General features: G+C 36.2%; 1 protein-coding gene across 11 annotated transcripts in view; it reads right to left on the bottom strand.

Moving 5' to 3' along the window:
• The window catches only part of CDH18 (cadherin 18), a 1,096,529-nt gene that overhangs the window by 357,260 nt on the left and 717,081 nt on the right, over nucleotides 1–22,188 (bottom strand). For all 11 annotated transcript variants that reach the window (XM_074386991.1, XM_074386980.1, XM_074386983.1 and 8 more), the window contains one exon: nucleotides 20,996–21,479. In XM_074386991.1, coding sequence (XP_074243092.1) covers nucleotides 20,996–21,223 — 228 coding nt within the window. In that variant the 5' untranslated portion in view covers nucleotides 21,224–21,479. The remainder of the gene's footprint in view (nucleotides 1–20,995; nucleotides 21,480–22,188) is intronic.

The raw sequence follows: 22,188 nt of genomic DNA, 5'->3' as shown, positions 1-22,188 counted from the left end.
GTATATTTTTAATTATAATTTGTGGTCCTTAACATAAGCAATCTCACTATTTCATCGTTCTTTTTATTTAATAAAGAAATAGTTTATAATACAAGTGTTAAACTGAAGATTTAAAGGGATAAATAATTCGTTTTTCTCAACTGCCATTAACTCTGAAGACCAGTACCTTCACCTCTTAGAAAATTATAGATCAAACAAAAATATAAATTCAGTCAAAAGAGTGCAAATAATTACTATATTAAAATAATAATTTTTGTCAAAACATTATGAACAAAGTAAAAAAAGAAATGGCAACTGTGAAAAATTATTGATAGCTTATATTACTGACAAAGAGCTACTGCAGCTATTATGTAATGAATGAATATGATTGAAAAGTTAAACAGACTAGAAAAATAAAGGCTATAAATGAGCAGTTAATAAAACAGTAATGAGTGCATCTCCTCAAAATTGGAGAAGATCATCAATTTTACTCATAATATAATAAAAGTAAATTTAAAGTACACAGGTTACCATTTTTTTCACCTATCCTATTTGCAAAATTCCCTATGTGTTGGCATCTCTATAAAGAAACAGACACTCTTATACGTCATGGAAAACGGAGATACTACAATGTCTATGGAGGAGGCTCTAGTGATAGCTATCAAAATTAAACTTACTTATCTTTGAATCAGAATCCCACTTACAGAAATCTCTTCTACAGATATACCAATATGTATGCTACATTATATGTGTGCAAAGACATTCATTATATTATTACATGTAAGAGCATAAAAAGTAACAAGAGACAATAAACGCTCATTAAATTAACAATGGGGGAGGGGTGGGTACATCAGTGAAAGCAGTGAAGTACAGACTTCCAAATAAGAGAGAATTTGTTTCCATCATTTTAAGTAATCCATTTAAGTAATCCATGTTTCCATCATTTAAGTAATGTGGCAATGAAAGTTTATAGTTAGTGGCAAGCTTTCTAGTGAATTATGACATTTGATCATTCCAATAGGCAGGCACCATGATAGATACCATGTGTACAAAAATACAATAATTCCAGAATTTGATTCTAAGACATTTGCAGTATATTTGTTGAGGTAGACATCTTACCCGGGAGCTCAGAAATATTTCTGTGAATGGCCAATACTGAATTTTTTTGAATTTGTGAGTCTTACTCTCTCTGTTGCAACTATTCAGTTTTGTCACTATGGCATGAATTAGCCATAGATAATACATAAATAAATGTGTGTGTCTATGTCTTCATAACATGTTATTTATGTTCTCTAAAATTTAAATTTTATATAAATTCCAGGTATCACAAAATATTATTTTCTTTCCATTTTTTTCCCAAAACTTTCCAAAGGAAACAGAATTGTGTGTAGGCAATACAAAAACAGACAATGGGCTAGCTTTGACACATGGATTGTAGCTTAACTGAACCCTGATATAAACCATAAACCAAACTTTATACTATACTTCAATTAGTAATCAAACATCAGCAGTATTTTTCAGTTTTAACAAGATGCAGAGAATTAAAGAGATGTGTCAGTTGTAATACAGGAAGTAAAAGGAGGAGTTATAACTCAAGCTTAGCTCCTCAGTCATCATTACTGTCTTTTAAAGATGACTCTTTTATAATGATCATTATGATGTATGACATGAATTGCAGGATGTGTGCAATATTTTAAATAAAATTATACTCTTATTTACAACATGATTCATTCAGCACTATTGAACTTTTGAAAAATGAATAACAGACCAGCTAGTCTATGTTAGTTTTTACACAATTTTTGAAAAAGAAAGAGCAAATTGTTTGAAAGTTACAGTGACTAATTGTTCTATACAGTCATGCTTCATTTAATGATGGAAATACATTCTGAGAAGTACATCATTAAGCAATTCTGTGTTTGTGTGCATATCATAGGGTATACTTACACAAACCGAGATGCAATAGCCATACAGGCACACAGGATATAGGGGGTAGCCTATTGCTCCTAGGCTAGGAACCTGTATAGCATGTTACTGAACTGAATACTGTAGACAATTGTAACACAGTAAGTATATCCGTATCTAAACATAAAAACAGTGCAGCAAAATATGTACTTTAGTCCACCATATATGCTGTCCATAATTGACTGAAATGTCATTATATGGAACACGACTATAATTTGTTTCAGGAGAAAATCAGTAACTTATTACCAAATTTGTCACTATTTTTTTCTTATCCTAATTCTTCAATTATTTGAAAAGATCTTTACCAAGCAATCAGATCTATGAGATATATCCCTCTGCTAGTTTGGATACTTGAGCTCTCATAGCAATTACATTCTGGAAAAAATAATGACTTATGGATTATGATATATACTTACATAAGAAATACACACACATATATATATATATACACACATATATTTGTATCTGTGTATATAATTTGTCATTTATTATTACACAGTGCTCTATAATCACGGCTTTAGCCACATGTACATATATTAGTAAAGAATAATATATATAGGGCCGGGCGCGGTGGCTCAAGCCTGTAATCCCAGCACTTTGGGAGGCCGAGGCGGGTGGATCACGAGGTCGAGAGATCGAGACCATCCTGGTCAACATGGTGAAACCCCGTCTCTACTAAAAATACAAAAAAAAAAAAAAAAAAAAAAAAAGCTGGGCATGGTGGCACGTGCCTGTAATCCCAGCTACTCAGGAGGCTGAGGCAGGAGAATTGCCTGAACCCAGGAGGCGGAGGTTGCGGTGAGCGGAGATCGCGCCATTGCACTCCAGCCTGGGTAACAAGAGTGAAACTCCGTCTCAAAAAAAAAAAAAAAAAAAAAAAAAAAAAAAGAATATATATTGACCAATGTCAATAGAATAAATCATGTCATAATAAAACTCATCATTGAGAAAATGTTTAAAATATAAGAAACATAAGAGAAGCTAGTACATATCAAAATACTTGGGTTTGAACTCTTACATAAAAGTCTAGTGAAGTAGATAAAAATGGCCAGCTAGACACAAGCAGGAGATGTCTCTTCCACAAAGAGAAACTAAAATGTCGAATAAACCATCACATTCTGAACAGATCTTCTGAGAGAAAACACTCAAACTTAATATTATTAAGTGATGCAGACACCGAGGGTGAATAGCCACGAAGCTGCGAAGCACACATGGAGTCTCCAAGTGCTAAGAATGGTTCCCAGTCCTGACCAAGTCCTAAGGAAGTGGTGAATGAAGGAACCATGAGGCACCACACTCCCACTGCAGACCTCTGTGATCCCAACTACAAGAAATCTCTTGACCCCCACAGATATTTGAATTGGCAAGGGGAACTTCCCAGAGAGGAGACAGAGGCTGGGCTCAAGCCAGCACAGAGCCCAGAAGCTTTTGTGTTGGGGGAAGCTGCTACAAAAACACAAGCATAGGTGCCCATCCCTCAAAACTTTTCATCCTACTCTGAGTAGCTCTAGCTCCTGTGAACAGCCAGGCTGGAAGAACAGGGTTGCCTTTCCCTCAGGACCAAGGTGCATCTGATTTGCAAAACCTCTTTTCAGCTGGCCCCTCCCAAGGTCCCTGCTTGGCCACTCCCATAAGAGGAGGCACACAGCACAGGCTCCATTGCCCCACCTGAGTGTTTTGCCAGTGGCCTGAGAGCAGTTTGCCCCTCCCCAGTAGAGTCAACGGGAGGCAGAAGACAAAGCTTTCAAAGTTTTGGGCCTCGTCCTAACCTACCAGAGTTTGAACAAAACACCCAGGAGAATCAAGGTGAGATCTGGGGCTTGTGCTCAAGTCAGGGAGGAGCCCCCTTTCTCAGAACACTGAAACCGATGTCTGATGTAAAGGTTTGTGAGTTGGCATGGGAGCTGGGCATCCCTTTCTCCACAAAACCAGATAAACAAGAGTGTAGCAAGTTGGCCAGCTGCAGTTTCTCTCTAGGGCAGTCCTGGGGCCCTGAGCACCTAGAATAGCCTACCAATCTGGGTACAGAAAACTTGGCACAAAACTAGCTGTTCAGACCTGCTCCTGAAATAGACAAAAGAGGGAGAAACTGACAGGGGACTGAGCTGAGCAGTTCCCATAGTCATGTGGTGGGCAAAATATCCTGGACCATGGGTGCTCCAACAGCTGCACACTAATGGCACCGCTTCCTTGTCCAGGGATCATCTACCCTGGGCCCACTGCATAAAGAGATCACCTGTAGACATACCACACAACCCCCTTTGACTCTGCCAAACTCAGAGGACTAAAAGGTCCCTGGGGCTTGGCAGGTTTCCTGGTGGCCTAACCTTTGACTCAAGTAGCCCCTGGGAGAGAGCACAGCCTGCCAGGGACGTAGCACCAGTGTTGGGAAAGGGATCTCCCAAGGCCCAGGAATAGAGTTGGTGAGGGTCTCATCTACTGGATCTCACCCTGAATTGTACTATCAAATAAAAATAAATTTCTCCACCATGAATCACCTGTGAAGCCCAAGGCAGAAAATCAGCTACAACTAAGGAACCCACACAGAGCCTTGGATCTCTGAAAGCATGAAGAAACAAAACGAATCCATGATACAAAACTTCATCACAATCAAACCCTCAACAGGAAAAAAAAAAAAATTAAAACCATAAAGTTCCATCCAAATGACAGTAACTTCAAAAATGTAAAGAAACATTATGCATCTCAGATGAGAAGACATTAGCACAAAAACTCCATTCATTTACTCTTTGGAGTATTTCCTTACCTACGAAGACTGCACTAGCTCCCTCACAATGGACCCTAAACAGATTGAGATGACAGAAGCGACAGACAGAGAATTCAGAGTTTGGATGGCAAGGAAGCTCAACAAGATTCAAGAGAAAGTTGAAACCAAATACGAGGAAGCCAGTAAAATGATCCTGGAGTAGAACAATGACAGGGCCATTTTAAGAAAGAAACAAACTTGAACTTCTGGCATTGAAAAATGTACTACGGGGAATTTCAAAGCACAGTTGGAAGCCATAACAACAGACTAGACCAAGCTTAGAAAAGAATTTTAGAGCTCAGAGACTGGTCCCTCAAATCAACACAGTTAAACAAAAAATTGGAAAAATAATTCTTAAAATGAACAATAACTTTGAGAAGCATGGGATTACATAAAGAGAACAAATTTACAATTCCTGAGAGCTAGAGAGAAACAGTAAGCAATTTGGAAAACATATTTGAGGATATAGTTGACAGAAATTTTTTTCAATCTTGTTAAAGAGATAGACAAGCAAATGTAAAAATATTCTAGAAAATCTTTGTGAGATACTGTACAAGATGGCTACCCACAAGCCGTATAGTCATCAAGGTTTCCAAGGTCAAAGTGAAAGAAAAAATCTTAAAGGAACCTAGAGGAAAGGGTCAGATCACTTACAAAGGAAACCCCATTAGGCTAACAGTGGACTTCTTAGCACAATCTTTACAAGCCTGAAGAGGTCAGGGCCCTATTTTCAGCATCCTTAAGGAAAATAAATTGCAACCAATAATTTCATATCCCAGAAATCTAAGCTTCAAAAGTTAAAACGAAATAAGACCTTTTTTAGACAAGCAACAGCTAAGGGAATTTCTTACCACTAGAACAGCCTTACAAGAGATCCTGAAGAGAGTTCTAAAGATGGCGATGTAATGGTGATAACGGCTTCCACAAAAACACACTTAAGTACATAGTTACAGACCCTTAACACAACTACACAATTGAGACTACTATGTAAACAGCTAAAAACATCACAACAGGATCAAAACTTTACCTTGAATACCTTGAATGTAAATTGTCTAAACACTCTCACTTAAAAGACATAGAGTGGAAATTTGTATTAATAACCAAGACCATCCATTTTTTGGTTTCAAAAGATGCAGATCACATGTAATGACACCCATCGGATCAAAGTAAAGGGATAGAGAAAAATCTATTATTTAAATGGAAACAAGAGGAGGTGTTATTATTCCTAAATCAGACAAAGTAGACTAAACCAACAATAAAAAAAGGATGAAAAGGGACATTACGTAATCATAAAAGGTTGAATTCAACAAGAAGACTTAATTCACCTAAATATGCATGCACTTAATATTGGAGCATTGAGATTTATAAAACAAGTACTTCTAGAAGACTCAGCCACAATAAAATAGTGGAGGACTTATCACCCCACTGACAGCTTTAGACAGATCATTGAGACAGAAAACTAACAAATAAACTCTGAACATAAGTTTGACACTGAACTAATTAGACATAATATACACTGAAATAATACTCCACACAACCATAACAAAGTGTACATTCTTCTTCTGATCCACACACAGAATATACTCTAAGATCAACCACATGCTTGGTCACAAAGCAAGTCTCGATACATTCAAAACTATCAGCACTGTATTAAGCATACTCTCAGATCACAGAGGAATGAAAATAGAAATCAAAACCAGATGATCTCCCAAAAACCCACACAACTACATGAAAATTAAACAACTTGCTCCTGAATGACTTTTGAGTAAATAACAAAATTAATTAATAACCTTAACATCACATCTAGGAAAAATAGAAAGACCAAAAAAAAAAAAAAATCCCCAAAACTAGCAGAAGCAAAGAAACAGCTATAATCAAAGGTTTCTGCAGTGTGTGGAGTTCTCATCTGAGATAAATGCCGAGGCACAGTGGACCGACATACACAGTCCAATCATTGGATAGAAGATGCAGACCAGAAGCAGCTCATGTGTGCTCTTCTCACAGAGGAAGAACAAAACAGGCTAGTGAACACTGACCCTTCAAGTTGATCATCTGAGAAATCACATTGGGAGCCCTCAAGGCAGCAGAGCAACACAGAGAGCAGAGAGGAGTGGAGCTGGGCACCAGCCTGTCTGAGCTCACCATAGAGACAGGAGAACCTCTCCAATATAGGAAAGGGTGAGTGAGTGAGAGCTCCTAAGGGATTCATAGTCTCCAGAAGGACTTGTGCAAGACTAGAAATGAGAGAATCCCCCCAGATACCTCATGCCTCACAACTACCATGCTTCTAGACAGGCAGAGAGCCACTGGACATTTTGAAATGGCAACTTTGGAGTCCAAGGGAACTTTTACAAGCCTTGGGTCCCAAAGCAGATGAGCACCAGTACCATATCCCCAGCAGCGGCCCCAGTTTTGGTGCCTGACAGCAGTAAGACTGCTTCACTCCTCCTTGCTGGATGGAGCTTGGCACCAGCATCAGGCCTAGCAGTCTCACTTCTGCATGAACTCAGCCAGATGATACAACTTCCTGCTGTCTTGGAAAACTCCCAGATGGCAGCGTTGGTGACCCCACCCACCCATGCAACCAGTAGCCAGGTGAGAAACACTTGCTAGAGCTTCTGGCTCAGTGGTTCTTGCATCTATATGAACTCAACCAGTGGGCACAACCTCCTATTGTCTCAGACAGCAAGGCAGGTGGCCACACCCACCCTGGCACTGGTAGCCAGGTAGGCAGCACCTGCTAGACCTTTTGATCCAGTGGTTTTATTCTTTGTGAACTCAGCTGGACTGCACAGCTTCTGGTTGTCCCAGGAAGCACCCAGATAGCAAGGTAGGTGACCTCATTCACCCCTGCCACTGGTAGCCAGGTAAACAATGCCCACTGGAGTCTCCAGTCCAGGAATCCAGCTTCTGTGTGAACTCAGCAAGTGGGCACGGACTCATTGTCCCAGAAAGCATCCAGATGGCAGGGCAGGTGACTCTACTCACCTCTGCCTTTGGTAGCCAGGCAAGCAATGCCAGCTAGAGCTTCCAGCACAGTGGTCTTACTTCTGCTTGTATTTGACAAGGGGCACAGCTTCCTGCTGCCTCAACGATACACAGACAGCAGGATGGGTAATTCTACCCACCCCTGACTCTCATAGACAGTTGGGCTACACCCACTAGAGCTTCCAACCCAATAGTCCCACTTCTGTTGGAACTCTGCAGGGAGATGCAACCCCATGTTTTCCTGGGAAGTACTGGACAGCAGATTAGGGCTAATACAGCAGGATACAGTCTGTCTGCCAATTGTTGCCCTGTCTGAGGGAGTTAAATATATCAGAACACCCAATGAATGAAGCATGGACACAGAGACAATAATAGGAAGGGGTGTGTTCAAGACCCAGGAGCAAGCTAGATGAAAAGCTTGTCAATATAACCCACCTTATATAACAATCAAATTCCCAAGGGCATTAAAAAAGATAAAAGCAAAAAATCTTATTCAAAGGACAGCAACTTCAAAGACTGAAAGAACAATAGCCAACACAGATGAGAAGAAAGCTAGCACAAGAGCTCTGGCAACTCAAAAAGCCAGAGGTCTTGTTGCTTAAATGACCTCTGTAGTTCCCAGCAAGAATTCTTAACCAGGTTGAAATGGCTGAAATGCCAGAAATGTAATTCAGAATATGGTTAGGAATGAAGATCATCCATGTTCAGGAGAAAGTTGAAACCCAATCCTAGGAATCTAAGGAATATAATAAAATGATACTGTAGATAAAAGATGAAACAGCCACTTTAAGAAAGAACCAAATGAAACTAATAGAGCTTAAAAACTCACTTCGAGAATTTCATAATACAATAGGAAGTATTAACAGCAAATTTGGCCACATTGAGGAAATAATCTCAGAGCTCAAAGACTGGTTCTCTGAAATAACAGGCATACAAAAATAAACAAAAAGCAATAAAAGAAAAGTGAATAAGACCTCCAAAAAATATGAGGTTTTGTAAAAAGACCAAATCTATGACTCAGTGGCTCATTGAAAGAGAAGAGAAATCAAGCAACATGGAAAATTTGAATATATTATTCCAGACAACTTCCCAAACCTTGCTAAGGAGGCCAACCCACAAATCCAAGAAAGGCAGAGAATCCCTGTGAGGTAGTATATAAGATGACCATTCCCTAAGACACAGTCATCAGATTCTCCAAGTTTGAAATAAAGGAAAAAATAGGGGCAACTAGAAAGAAGGGGCAGGTCACCGACAAAGGGAACCTCATCAGGCTAACAGTGAACCTTTCAGCAGAAATCCTACAGGCCAGAAATGATTGGGGACCTATATTCAGTATTCCTAAAGAAAAGAAATTACAAAAAACAATTTCATATCCAGTTAATCTAAGCTTCATAAGCAAAAGAGAAATAAGACCCTTTTCAGACAAGCAAATGCTAAGAGAATTTGTTACCATCAGACAAGCCTTACAGGAGGTCCTTAAGGGAGTGTCATAGATGGAAGGAAAATACTATTACCAAACAGCACAAAAATACATGTAAGTACATAGATCACTGAAACTATAAAGCAACTAGCCAATCAAATCTGCATAATAATCAGCTAATAATACAATGACAGGATGAACCCTGTACATATCAATATTAACCTTGAATGTAAATGGGCTAAATTCTGCAGTTAAAAGGCACAAAGTGGTAAGTGGAATAAAGAAGCAAGACACAGCCCCATGCAATCAAGAAGAGACCTATCACATGCAATGACACCCATAGGCTCAAAGTAAAGGGATGGAAAAAAAAAATCTAGCAAGAAAATGGCAAACAGAAAAAAGTGGGGGTTGCTATTCTAATTTCAGACAAAACAGACGTTAAACCAACGATCAAAAAAGGCAAAAAGAAAAGCATTACATAATGGGAAAGGGTTCAGTTCAACAAGCAGACTTAACTATCCTAAATATAAATACACCAACACAGAAGGTCTTAAATTCATAATGCAAGTTCTTAGAAATTTACAGAGAGAATTAGATAACCCCCATTAATAGTAGGAGATGTCAACACCACACTGACAATATCAGACAAGCTATCAAGGCAAAAAACTAGTAAAACACTTGGGACCCAAACTTGGCAATTGAATAAATACCTACAGAACTCTCCACCCCCTGAAAAACAGATTGTAAATTCTTCTCATCTACAAATTGTACAAACTGTAAAACCACCCACACAATCAAAAATAAAACAACCCTCAGCAAATTCAAGAAAGCTGAAATCATACCAAACATACTGTTGGACCATTGCATAATAAAAATAGAAATCAATACTGAGAAAATTGCTCCAAATCATACCAAGATGTGGAAAGTAAACAAGCTACTCCTGAATGACTTTTGAGTAAACAATGAAATTAAGTCAGAAATCAAGAACTTGTTTGATATTCATGAGAAAAAAGATATACTAGAATATCTAGGACACATCTAAAGCAATATTAAGAGAGAAGTTTACAGTACTAACAGTCCACATCAAAACGTTAGAAAGACATCAAATTAAGAATCTAACATGACACCTGAAGGAACCAGAGAAATAAGAGCAAACCAGCTACAAAGCTTGCAAAAGATAAGGAAAAATGAAACATAGAGCTGAACTGAAGGAAACTGATATGTGATATATCATACAAAAGATCAGCATATCCAGAAGTTGGTTTTTTGAAAGAATAAGTTAGATTGATAGACTTCTATATAGGCTAATAAGGTTAAAAAAAAATCATATAAATACAATTAGAAGTTACATAGGGTACATTCCCAATGACCTCACAGAAATAAAAAAATCCCTCAGAAACTACAATGAACACCTCTATGCACGCAAGCTAGAGAACCTAAAAGAAATGAATAAATTCCTGGAAATATACAACCTCCAAAATTTGAATCAGGAAGAAATTGAATCTCTGAACACAACAATAATGCAATTTGAAATTGAAGCAGTAACAAGAGTCCTACCAGCAAAGAAAAGTCCATGACCACAAAGACTCACAGCTGAAAAGATGTATAAGAAAGAGCTGGTACCATCCTATAGAAACTATTTGAAAAAATTGAGGATGGACTTCTCCCTAACTCAGTCTATGAGGCCAGCACCATCCTGACCCCAAAATCTACCAGATACACAACAACAACAAAATATAGGCCAATATTCTTGAAAAATTTATATTCAGAAACTTTTTATATTCAAAAAATACTAGCAAAGGAAATCCAGCAGCACATCAAAAACGTACTTCACCATATTCAAGTAAGCTGCATCTTAGCAATGCAGCTTACTTGAATGAGGTGAATTAACTTTTTGATAGGGGGTGCTGAGGTTTGCTAGTATTTTGGTAAGGATTTTTCCATGTAGGTTCATTAGGGCTTTCACCTGTAGTTTTATTTTTTCATTGTGTCTTTGCCAGATGTTCATATCTGGATAATGCTGGCATAGTAGAATGAGCTAGGGTCTCCTTTATGATCTTTTGGGATAGTTTTTGTAAAATTGGTAGCTCAACCTCTTCTTTATACATCTACTAGAATTTGGCTGTGAACCCATCATATATATATATATATGAGAGAAAGAGAGGGAGAGAGAGAGAGAGAGAGAGAGAGAGAGAGATGTTAATTAATAATTAATACTTAAATAACAGGAGGCATCTATTAAAAAAACCTACAATGATCAATATACTGAATGAGCAAAACTGGAAGCATTCCCCTTCAGAAACAGACCAAGACAAAGATGACCACTTACACCACTGCTGTTCAGTATAGTACTAGAAGTCCCAGCCAGAGTATTCAAGCAAGAGAAAGGAATCAAAAGCATCCAAATGGAAAGAGAAGAAGTCACATTATTTCTGTTTGCAAATGATATAATTCTATGCCTACAAAACCCCACAGTTTCTGCTAAAAGTTCCTAGGTCTGATAAATAATCAGTGTCTAAGGATCCAAAATCATCATACAAAAATCAATAGCATGTATATACAATGACAACATCCAAGCTAACAACCAAAATAAGAATGCAATTTTATTTACAATAACCACAAAAATAATAAATTACACAGGAATACACCTAATCAGGGAGATGAAAGGTGTTGACAATGAAAATTTCAAACCAATATTCCAAGAAGTCAGCAATGACACAGACAAATGGAAACACATTCCATGCTCATGGATACGAATAATCCATATTGTTAAAATGGCCATACTGCCCAAAGCAGTTTACAGATTCAATGCTGTTGCTATCAAACTATCAATGCCATTCTATCTTTCAGATAGAATTTGCAAAAACTATCTGAAAATTCATATGGAACCAAAAAGGAGCTTGGATAGCTTGATGCAAGCATCATGTCACCCAACTTCAAACTACACTACAAGGCTATAATAACCAAAACAACATGACACAGGTACAAAAATATGGACAAAAAGATCAATGGCACAGAATAGAGAGCCAAGAAATAAAGCCACATACCTATCATCACTTGACCTTTAATGAAGTTGACAAAAAACAAGCAAGGGGGAAAAGGCCCCCTATTCAATAAATACCGCTGAGATAACCGTCTAGCCACATGAAGAAGATTCAAGTTAAACCCCTTCCTTACATCATTTATAACAATTAACTCAAAATGAATTAAAGATGTAAATATAAAATATAAAACTATGAAAATTCTAGAAGATGACCTATATCATTCTGGACATAGGTCCTGGCACAGATTTTATGACAAAGCTTTTTATTGACAAAATTTTGGCAATTTTATGACAATTGCCAAAAGCAATTGCAACTAAACAAATAATGACAAATGGGACCTATTTAAACGAAAGTGCTTCGGCACAGCAAAATAAACTATCAACAGAGTTAACAGATGACTTACGGAATGGGACAAGATATTTGCAAACTATGCATCACACAAAGGTCTAAAATCTAGAATCTATAAGAAAATTAAACAAATTAAAAGAAAAACATAGAATAACTCCATTAAAAAGTGGACAAAAGACATAGACACTTTTCAAAAGAAGACATACCAGCCAACAAGCATATGAAAAAACATACAACATCGCTAATCATTAGATAAATGCAAATTAAAACTACAATTTGATACCATCTTACTGTAGTCAGAATAGTTATTATTAAAGTAAAAAAAAAAAAAAAGAAAACGGGAAGATCATGAAGAAAAGGGAGTATTTATACACTGCTGGTGGGAATGTAAATAAGTTTAGTCATTGTGGAAATCAATGTGGCAATTTTTCTACAAACTTAAAGCAGAGGTACCATTCCACCCAGCAATTCCAGTATTGGGTATATGCCCAAAGGAATATATACCATCCTATCATAAAGACTCATATATGCATATGTTTATCACAGCACCATTAACAATAGCAAAGTTATGAAATCAATCTAAATTCCCATTAACGATAGCCTGGATAAAGACAATGTGACAAATATATACCATGGAATAATACACAGCCGTGAAAACGTATGAGATCATGTCCTTTTCAGGAACATGGATAGAGGTGGAGGCCATAACCCTAGACAAACTAATGTAGGAGGAGAAAAACAAATAGTACATGTTCTCATTTATAAGTGAGAGCTGAGCATTGAGTACACATAAACACAAAGAAGGGACCCACAGACACTGGAGTCTTTTTGAGAGTGGAAGGTGAAAGGAGAATGCGGTTTAAAAACTACCTATCAGGTACTATGCTTATTACCTGGGTAATAAAATAATCTGTACATGAAAACCTTGTGACACACAATATACCTATATAATGAACCTAAAATAAAAGTTAAATTATAAGTAAAAAATAAAATAAAATCAGAGCAGGACTGAATAAAATTAAGAACCAAAATCTATACAAAGAATCAACAAAACCAAATGTTACTTCTTTGAAAGGATAAACAAAATCGACAGATCACTAGCTAGATTAAGAAAGAAAAAAAGAGAGATGATCCAAAGAAGCACAAGCAGGGATGGCAAAGGTGACATTACAACCAATCCCACGGAAATGCAAAAGAACCTCAGAGACTATTATGAATAGCTTTATGTAAATAAAATAGAAAATCAATGAGAAATTGATACATTCCTGGAAGCACAATCTTCCAAAATTGATTCAGGAAGATATTTTAATCAAAAACAGACAAAAAAATGAGTCCCAAAATTGAGTCAGTAATTAAAAACTGATCAACCAAAAAGAATAGAGGGCCAGATGGATTCACAGCCAAATTCTAGTAGATGTATAAAGAAGAGGTTGAGCTACCAATTTTACAAAAACTATCCCAAAAGATCATAAAGGAGACCCTAGCTCATTCTACTATGCCAGCATTATCCAGATATGAACATCTGGCAAAGACACAATGAAAAAATAAAACTACAGGTGAAAGCCCTAATGAACCTACATGGAAAAATCCTTACCAAAATACTAGCAAACCTCAGCACCCCCTATCAAAAAGTTAATTCACCTCATTCAAGTAAGCTGCATTGCTAAGATGCAAGATTGTGTCAACATATGCAAATCAATAAATGTGGTTCAGTACATGAACAGAATTAAAAACAAAATAGATATGATCATTTCAGTAGACACAAGATAAGCTTTGGATAAAATGTAACATTCCCTCATGATAAAAAAAAAAAGCCTCATAACACTATGCCTTAAGGGAATATGCCTCAAAATAATGAGTTGTCTCTGACAAACCCATAGCCAACATCATACTGAATAGACAAAAGCTGAAAGAATTTCCCTTGAGATCTGGAACAAGATATGGCTATCCACTCTCACCACTGCTATTCAACATAGTAGTGTAAGTCCTAGTCAGAAAAATCAGGCAAGAGAAAGAAATAAAAGGCATCCAAATAGGAAAAGAAGTCAAATCATCTCTCTTCAATAATCACATGGTGGTATACCAAGAAAATCTAAAGATTCTACCTTCTACCGAAGATGACTACCATCAATGAGTGGCTTCAGTTAAGTTTTGGGATACACATCAATGTACAAAAATCAGTAGTATTTCCAGGCACCAATAATGTTCAAGCTGAAAATCAAAACAAAACAAAACAAAATTGCATTTGCAATGGCTGCAACAAAAATAATGAAAAGCCTAGAGAAATGTCTAATGAATGAGGTGAAGGACCTCTACAAGGAGAGCTACAGAACACTGCTGAAGGAAATCAAATATGATACAAAATGAATGGAAAAACATTCCATATTCATGAGTTGAAAGAATCATTATCATTAAAGTGGATATATGCCCCAGCTAATCTACAGATTTAACATAAATTCTTTTAAGCCATCCCTTGTTATTTTTCAAATAATCTGAAAAAAACTACTAGACAATGTATTTGGAACCCAAAAGAAGCCCAAATAGCCAAAGTGATCCTTAGCAAAAAAAAAAAAAAAAAAAGCAAAGTTCAAGGTATCACAATACTCAACTTTAATCTATACTATGCTACAAGGATACAGTAACAAAAGCAGCATGGTAATGGTACAACAGACACATAGACTAATGCAACAGAATACAAAAAACAAAATAGAGCCACACACTCACAAGCATCTGATCTTTGACAAAGTCAACAAAAATAATCAATGAATGGGGAAATTATTCCCTATTTAATAAATGGTGCTGGGATAATTTGCAATCTATATGCACAAGAAGAAAACAAGACCCCTAGCTCTTCTCATATAAAAAAGTTATCTCAAGATGAACTAAAGAATTAAATAGAAGACCTCAAACTACACAAATCCTAGAAGAAAACCATAGACATTTCTTTCCTGTCATAAGCCTTGAGAAATAATTTATGGCTAAGTCCTCAAAAGCAATCACACACACACACACACACACACACACACACACACACACACACACAAATGACAAGTAAAATCTCATTATAATAAAGAGCTTCTGCACAACAAAAGAAACTATCAACATAGTAAAGAGACAAACTATAGAATGGGAGAAAATGTTTGCAACCTGTTCACCCTACAAAGGTGTAATATTTAGAATCTGTAAAGAACATAAACAAATGAAAAAGCAAAAAACAAACATTTCCATTAAAAATAGGGATAAACAGACACTTTTCAAAAGAAAGTATACAAGTAGCCAACAAGCATGTGAAAAATACTCATCACCACTAATTGTCAGAGAAATGCAAATCAAAACCACAATAAGATAACATCTCGCACATGTCAAATGGCTATCATTAAAACATTTAAAAATAATAGATGCTAGCAGGACCGTGGAGAAAAGTGAACACATACACTCATGGTGGGAAATTAAATTAGTTCATCTACTGTGGAGAACAGGTTAGAGATTTCTCAAAGAACTAGAAATAGAACTACTGTTCAAACCACCCAACCCACTACTGGATATATACCACCTTCCCCTTCCCCCAAAAATTGTTCTAACAAAAAGACAAATGCACTCACATGTTCATTGCAGCACTATTCACAATAGCAATGATGTGAATACAATAACCTGTCTCAATGTCCATCAATGGTTGATTAAATAAAGAAAATGTGATACATATGCATCATGAAGTACACAACCTTAAAAAAGAAGACCATGTCCTTTGTACCAATTGGATACAACTGGAAGCCATTATCCTAAGTGAGCTAACAGAGAAACAGAAATCCAAGTATGTGTTCTCACTTATAAGTGGGAGCTGAACAGAAGGTACACATGAACATAAAGAGAGAAACACTAGAAAGGAGACTACAAGTGATGGCAGAGTAAAAACGTGAGGAAGGGTTGAAAAACTACATACTGATTACTGTTCTTGCTATATGTTTAATGGTTTTGATCACACTCCAAACCTCAGCATCATACCATATACCCAGGTAACAAACATGCTCATTTGCCCTTTGAATCTATAATAAAAGTAGAATTTTTTTTCAAATGTACTTAATATTATTTTATAATGTAAAATATAACCATAGACATAAAAATCTCCACGAAGAGTTCAAAGATAATTTGGAAGAATCTTATCTAATTCACCTATTAATAATATTTTAATACCAGAACTGCATTTTATGAGTATTATTTTATTTCTGTTGATGAAAGGTTTTCTGGCATTTCTGTGACAGAGAGGAATAGAAGAGATAATTTTCGGCTTTTAGGAGTTATCCCTTCTCATATTCACAGTAATCACAGCAATCCTATCTTTTATACATGAGTGCTATAAAATTGTTTTTTGCATTTTTGTCATGAAGTCTTGGCACATGCCTGTTTCCTGAATGGTGTTGCTTAGGTTTTCTTCTCTCTAGCTCTTTTAATTGTGATGTTAGGTTGTTGATTTGAGATCTTTCTAGCTTTCTGATGTGCACATTTAGTGCTATAAATTTCCCTCTTAACTTTGCTTTAGCTGTGTCCCAGGGATTCGGGTATGTTGTCTCATTGTTCTCACCGGTATCAAAGAACTTCCTCATTTCTGCCTTAATTTCATTATTTACACAGGAGTCATTCAGGAGCAGGTTGTTCAATTCATGAAATTACATGATTTTGAGTGAGTTTCTTAATTCTTAGTTCTAATTTGATTGCAGTAGATGCTGGAGAGGCTGTAGAGAATTAGGAATGCTTTTATACTGTTGGTGGGAATGTAAATTAGTTCAGCAATTGTGAAGGACAGGGTGGCCATTCCTCAAGGATCTAGAACCAGAAATACCATTTGACCCAGCAATCCCATTGTGAGATAGATACACAAAAAAACTATAAATCATTCTACTATAAGACTCGTGCACATGTATCTTTCTTGCAGCACTATTTACAATAGCAAAGACATGGAATCAACCCAAATGTCCATCAATGATAGATCAAATTAAGAAAATGTGGTACATATACACTATGGAATAGTATGAAGCCATAAAAAGGAATGAGATCATGTCCTTTGCAGGGACATGGATGAAACTGGAAGGCATCACCCTCAGCAAAGTAACGCAGGATCTGAAAACCAAACACCATATGTTCAGATTCATAAGTGGGAGTTGAACATTGAGAACAGATAGACACAGGAAGGGGAACATCACATACCAGGGCCTGTTGGTGGGTGTGAGTAAGGGGAGAGAACTTAGAAGACAGATGAATAGGTATAGCAAATGATCATGGCACATGTATACCTATGTAACAATGCTGTATGTTCTGCACATGTATCCTGGTTTTTTTTTTTTTTTTTTGTTTTTTTTTTTTGAAGAAAAAAAGTGCTATAAAAATAAAGAATCAGTTCACTATGAATGTATTTATAAATGTGAGGTTAATTTACTAAGAAAGTTAAAATAATGACACAGAAGGGAATTATTTTAAGCACATAGTAATTGCTGAGCTTTGCAGTTTATATTTTGTAATTTTTAGTTATGTTTTTATGTCACAGGGGGTGTGTAGGAGTGAGAAAAAAATATCTGTACAGTTAAGTTAGAATTGCCAATAAAGACAAATTAGAATAAAGTAGAAAGACTTTGAATGAAGTCACCTTGGGTCAGATAAGGAATAAGAGGACACACTTTTGGGTTTTACCTTTCATGCTTGTGAATTTGTCCATCCATACTACAGACAACAGAACGGATAACAGTTTCACAGAACCTCCACAAACCTGAAAAGGATTACAAACCTCAATCGCCTCCTGATCTGTGAGAACTCTCAACCATATGTTCATTGGCATCATATGTTTTCGATTCCAGAAAGATTGGTTAGAATTGATCTTTCTATTGACGCTTCACGTTTTACTAAAACTAGGCAAGCCCCTAAAACAATAAGTTTTCTCAATTTCCCTCCCATTTCTGAAAGTTTTGTTTGTTTCTTAGATTACAATGATAAGTAATATGCATCACAAAATATTTTTAGTAATAAAATATTTTTCCTCTTTTTAAAAAATTCTTTTCTTGTGCTAATTTCAAGGAAGGAAAGCATATAGAAAAAGAATTTTGATTGAACTAACTTACATTCCCACCAACAGTGTAAAAGTGTTTCTATTTCTCCACATCCTCTCCAGTATCTGCTGTTTTCTGACTTTTTAATGATCGTCATTCTAATTGGCATGAGATGGTAACTCATTGTGGTTTTGATTTGCATTTCTCTAATGACCAGTGATGATGTGCTTTTTTACATATGTTTGTTGGCTGCATAAATATCTTTTTTTGAGAAGTATCTGTTTATATCCTTCACCCACTTTTTAATGGGGTTGTTTGCTTTCTTCTGGTAAATTTGTTTAAGTTCTTTGTAGATTCTAGATATTAGCCCTTTGTCAGATGGATAGATTGCAAAAATTTTCTCCCATTCTGTAGGTTGCCTGTTCACTCTGGTAATAGTTTCTTTTGTTGTGCAGAGGCTGTATAGTTTAATTAGATCTCATTTGTCAATTTCAGCTTTTACTGCATTGCTTTTGGTGCTTTATTCATGAAGTCTTTGCCCATGCCTATGTCCTGAATGGTATTGCCTAGGTTTTCTTCTAAGGTTTTTATGGTTTTATGTCTTACGTTTAAGTCTTTAAACCACCTTGAATTAATTTTTCTATAAGATGTAAGGTGATTTCTCAAGAATCTAGAACCAGAAATACCATTTGACCCAACAATCCCATTACTGGGTATATACCCAGAGGATTATAAATCATTCTACCATAAAGACATATGCACACATATGTTTATTGTAGCACTGTTCACAGTAGCAAAGACTTGAAACCAACCTAAATGTTCATCAATGATAGAATAAAGAAAATGTGGCACATATATATCATAGAATGCTATACAGCCATAAAAAAGGGATGAGTTCATGTCCTTTGCAGGGACATTGATGAAGCTGGGAACCATCATTCTCAGCAAACTAAACACAGGAACATACAACCAAACACCACATGTTCTCACTCATAAGTGGGAGTTAAACAATGAGAACACATGGACACAGGGAGAGAAACATCACATGCTGGGGCCTGTGGGGGTGAGGAGCTAGAGGAGGGATAGCATTAGAAGAAACATCTAATGTAGATGACGGGTTGATGGGTGCAGCAAACCACCATGGCCCGTGTATATCTATGTAACAAACCTGCATGTTTTGCACATGCATCACAGAACTTAAAGTGTAATTTTGAAAAAAAAAAAAAAAAGAAAAGAAAAAAAAAAAAAAGGATTTTGAAGTTCATAACCCAGACAAATTTCTAGTAATGTAAATGCCCTAAAAATGTTAGTACATTTTTAAAAATTTACTTCATGGAATACTTGGTAGGAAAAAAGCACACAGTGAAGATGGATCTTTGTCTCATTTTAATATGCATATGAGAATATGATACAATTGTTTTAGATCTTTTTTGTGTTCCATATTCTGACTCCACAGCTTCTGCCTTGTATAGAAAATGCAGCTGTAACCCAGTCCCTGTTGGACAAGAGGTGGAACAGATGGCTTGTGATCCTGTACTGCCTACACATTAGGGAAGCACCACAGCTTAGATGGAATATGATTTTTTTAGTCCTAACAGTGCTAAAGTGAGAATAAATCATCAATCAGGGAGACAGAAAGCATTGAGCCTGCAGTCACGGATATTCTATTGCTGTGTTTGCTGTTTCTCCCATAGGTCCTGAACAAACTAAAGGGCGGCTGCTTCCATAGACCGGTAATTAATCAGAAGAAGGCATCTCCACTTCCCATTTTATTCTCAACCCTAGACCCTAGATGACACATGCTTCAGTTCTCCCATGTTACTGAGCACACAATTTCCTAAACATTTTGATCAGTCATTAAGTTTTCTAGCCTGCATTTTTGAGAGAAAGGAAACTTGACCTGAAATTACTGATCATTTTGTCAACTTTATTCTACTGTGGTTGTTGTAAAAGCCTGTATATCCAGTGCATATGTAATCTATATTTAAAAGATATCAATATTTTTATGAAAATTAACTTTGGGGGTTGGAAAAGTATTTATATTATTTTAAAGACTATCTTCAATAAGAGTACATCTCTGTAAAAATTAATAGAAAATGTTAGACACCATGATAGAGTATCTTCTTTTAAGCCACATGTGCAGTAGAAATATATGAAAATAGCAGTAAACATCAGTGTACCAATAAGTGACATGTGAATTTCAATATACCTTTAACGTAATAAAAAAATTACTTGCTCTATTATGTGTTCCATTTTTTATAAGAGAGAAAAGAGAAATTAACTTGCTTGTAATGAACATATAGCATAATTCACTCCATAATTTGAGATATATATATATATATATATATATATATATATATATATATATCTTCATATATTTCCTCAACATCAGCTCATATTATCCCACAATTTCTCTCTCAAGACAGGAAAAACAACAAAACACCTAAAAACTTACTTTTCCAACGTACTGAGGATCCGGTCCCATATGTTCTTCTAAAACAAAGAACTGATTCCATACCCATCCCCTTTTGGGACGATGGTGGACTTCGGTTTCACCTTCAATGTGTTTGGTTTGGTTTCTCGTCACCTTGATGGAGCTGTGGTGAGCAGTTCCATAACACCTCTGCACAAAACAGAGACACACTAGGACTGGACAGATGCAAGATGTGCTCGTAATTTTCATTGTAAGATAACTTTCCAGTTCACAGTTTTCCTTCTTTTCCTTGTCAGCTACAAATGCTTAGTGAGCATTCAAGAGAGAAGCCAAGGCATCTTTAGGAAGGACAGTCCAGAGTAAATTGTTTAGCGTGTCCATGATTTAACTGTCCATCAGGGAAAGGTCAGATCATATTTACATTCTGAACCACTTGGAAAATCACAGCTGTAGTTGTCTGATTCCAACTCTTCACAGTAGTTGAACACAAGCAACCATTTTCAACCTAATCAAAAGAGAAAATTATATATGTTACAAGACATGGTTTTTTAACTATTTGTTCTGAATACAAATTATACTATTTTGCAATGCGATACTGACAGGCAAAGAACATATGCAAATTCTTTAAGACACATACACAAACCTAAACACTTACATGTTTACATGCATTTTTATATGAAACTTCCTGTTTATACCATTAATACTCAATTACAGATATATGCATAAGTATTGTTTTTGTTAGACATAATACAAATTTGTTATGCATACTACACATTAATTACCTACCATATGAGACTCATCAAACTTGAACAAAATATCCCAAAGGTGGAAAAATCGTCACAGACCATAACAGCAATCACATAGGTACGTAAAGTACTCAGTAAGTAAAACAGAAAAAAAATAAAAGAGTAAGGAAAAAGGAGGCTGAAAAAAATAAATGCAACTTAAGATTACTCCAGGTTTGGGTAACAGATTGGCAGGGTTGAGTATGAATGAGAATGCCAATTGGCTGAATTATAGCTTGTGTAAATTTTGATAGGCCCTGCATATCTACCGATGGTATGGACTTCACACACAGACAAAGCAAATTTTCAAGCCTGAGAATTACCTTACTTACTAGGCTTGACTTTTAGTACACATAATTCTAGAAACTATCTAAAGAAAAGATTAAAAAAGATAAAAATAGTGGCAAATAGAAGAAAAAATACTTTGAT

The sequence above is a fragment of the Saimiri boliviensis genome, chromosome 1 (genome assembly GCF_048565385.1).
Source record: "Saimiri boliviensis isolate mSaiBol1 chromosome 1, mSaiBol1.pri, whole genome shotgun sequence".
In the NCBI taxonomy this organism is placed as follows: Eukaryota; Metazoa; Chordata; class Mammalia; order Primates; family Cebidae; genus Saimiri; species Saimiri boliviensis.
Note: the sequence above shows the minus strand (reverse complement) of the source record. Positions and strands in the feature narration are given on the sequence as shown.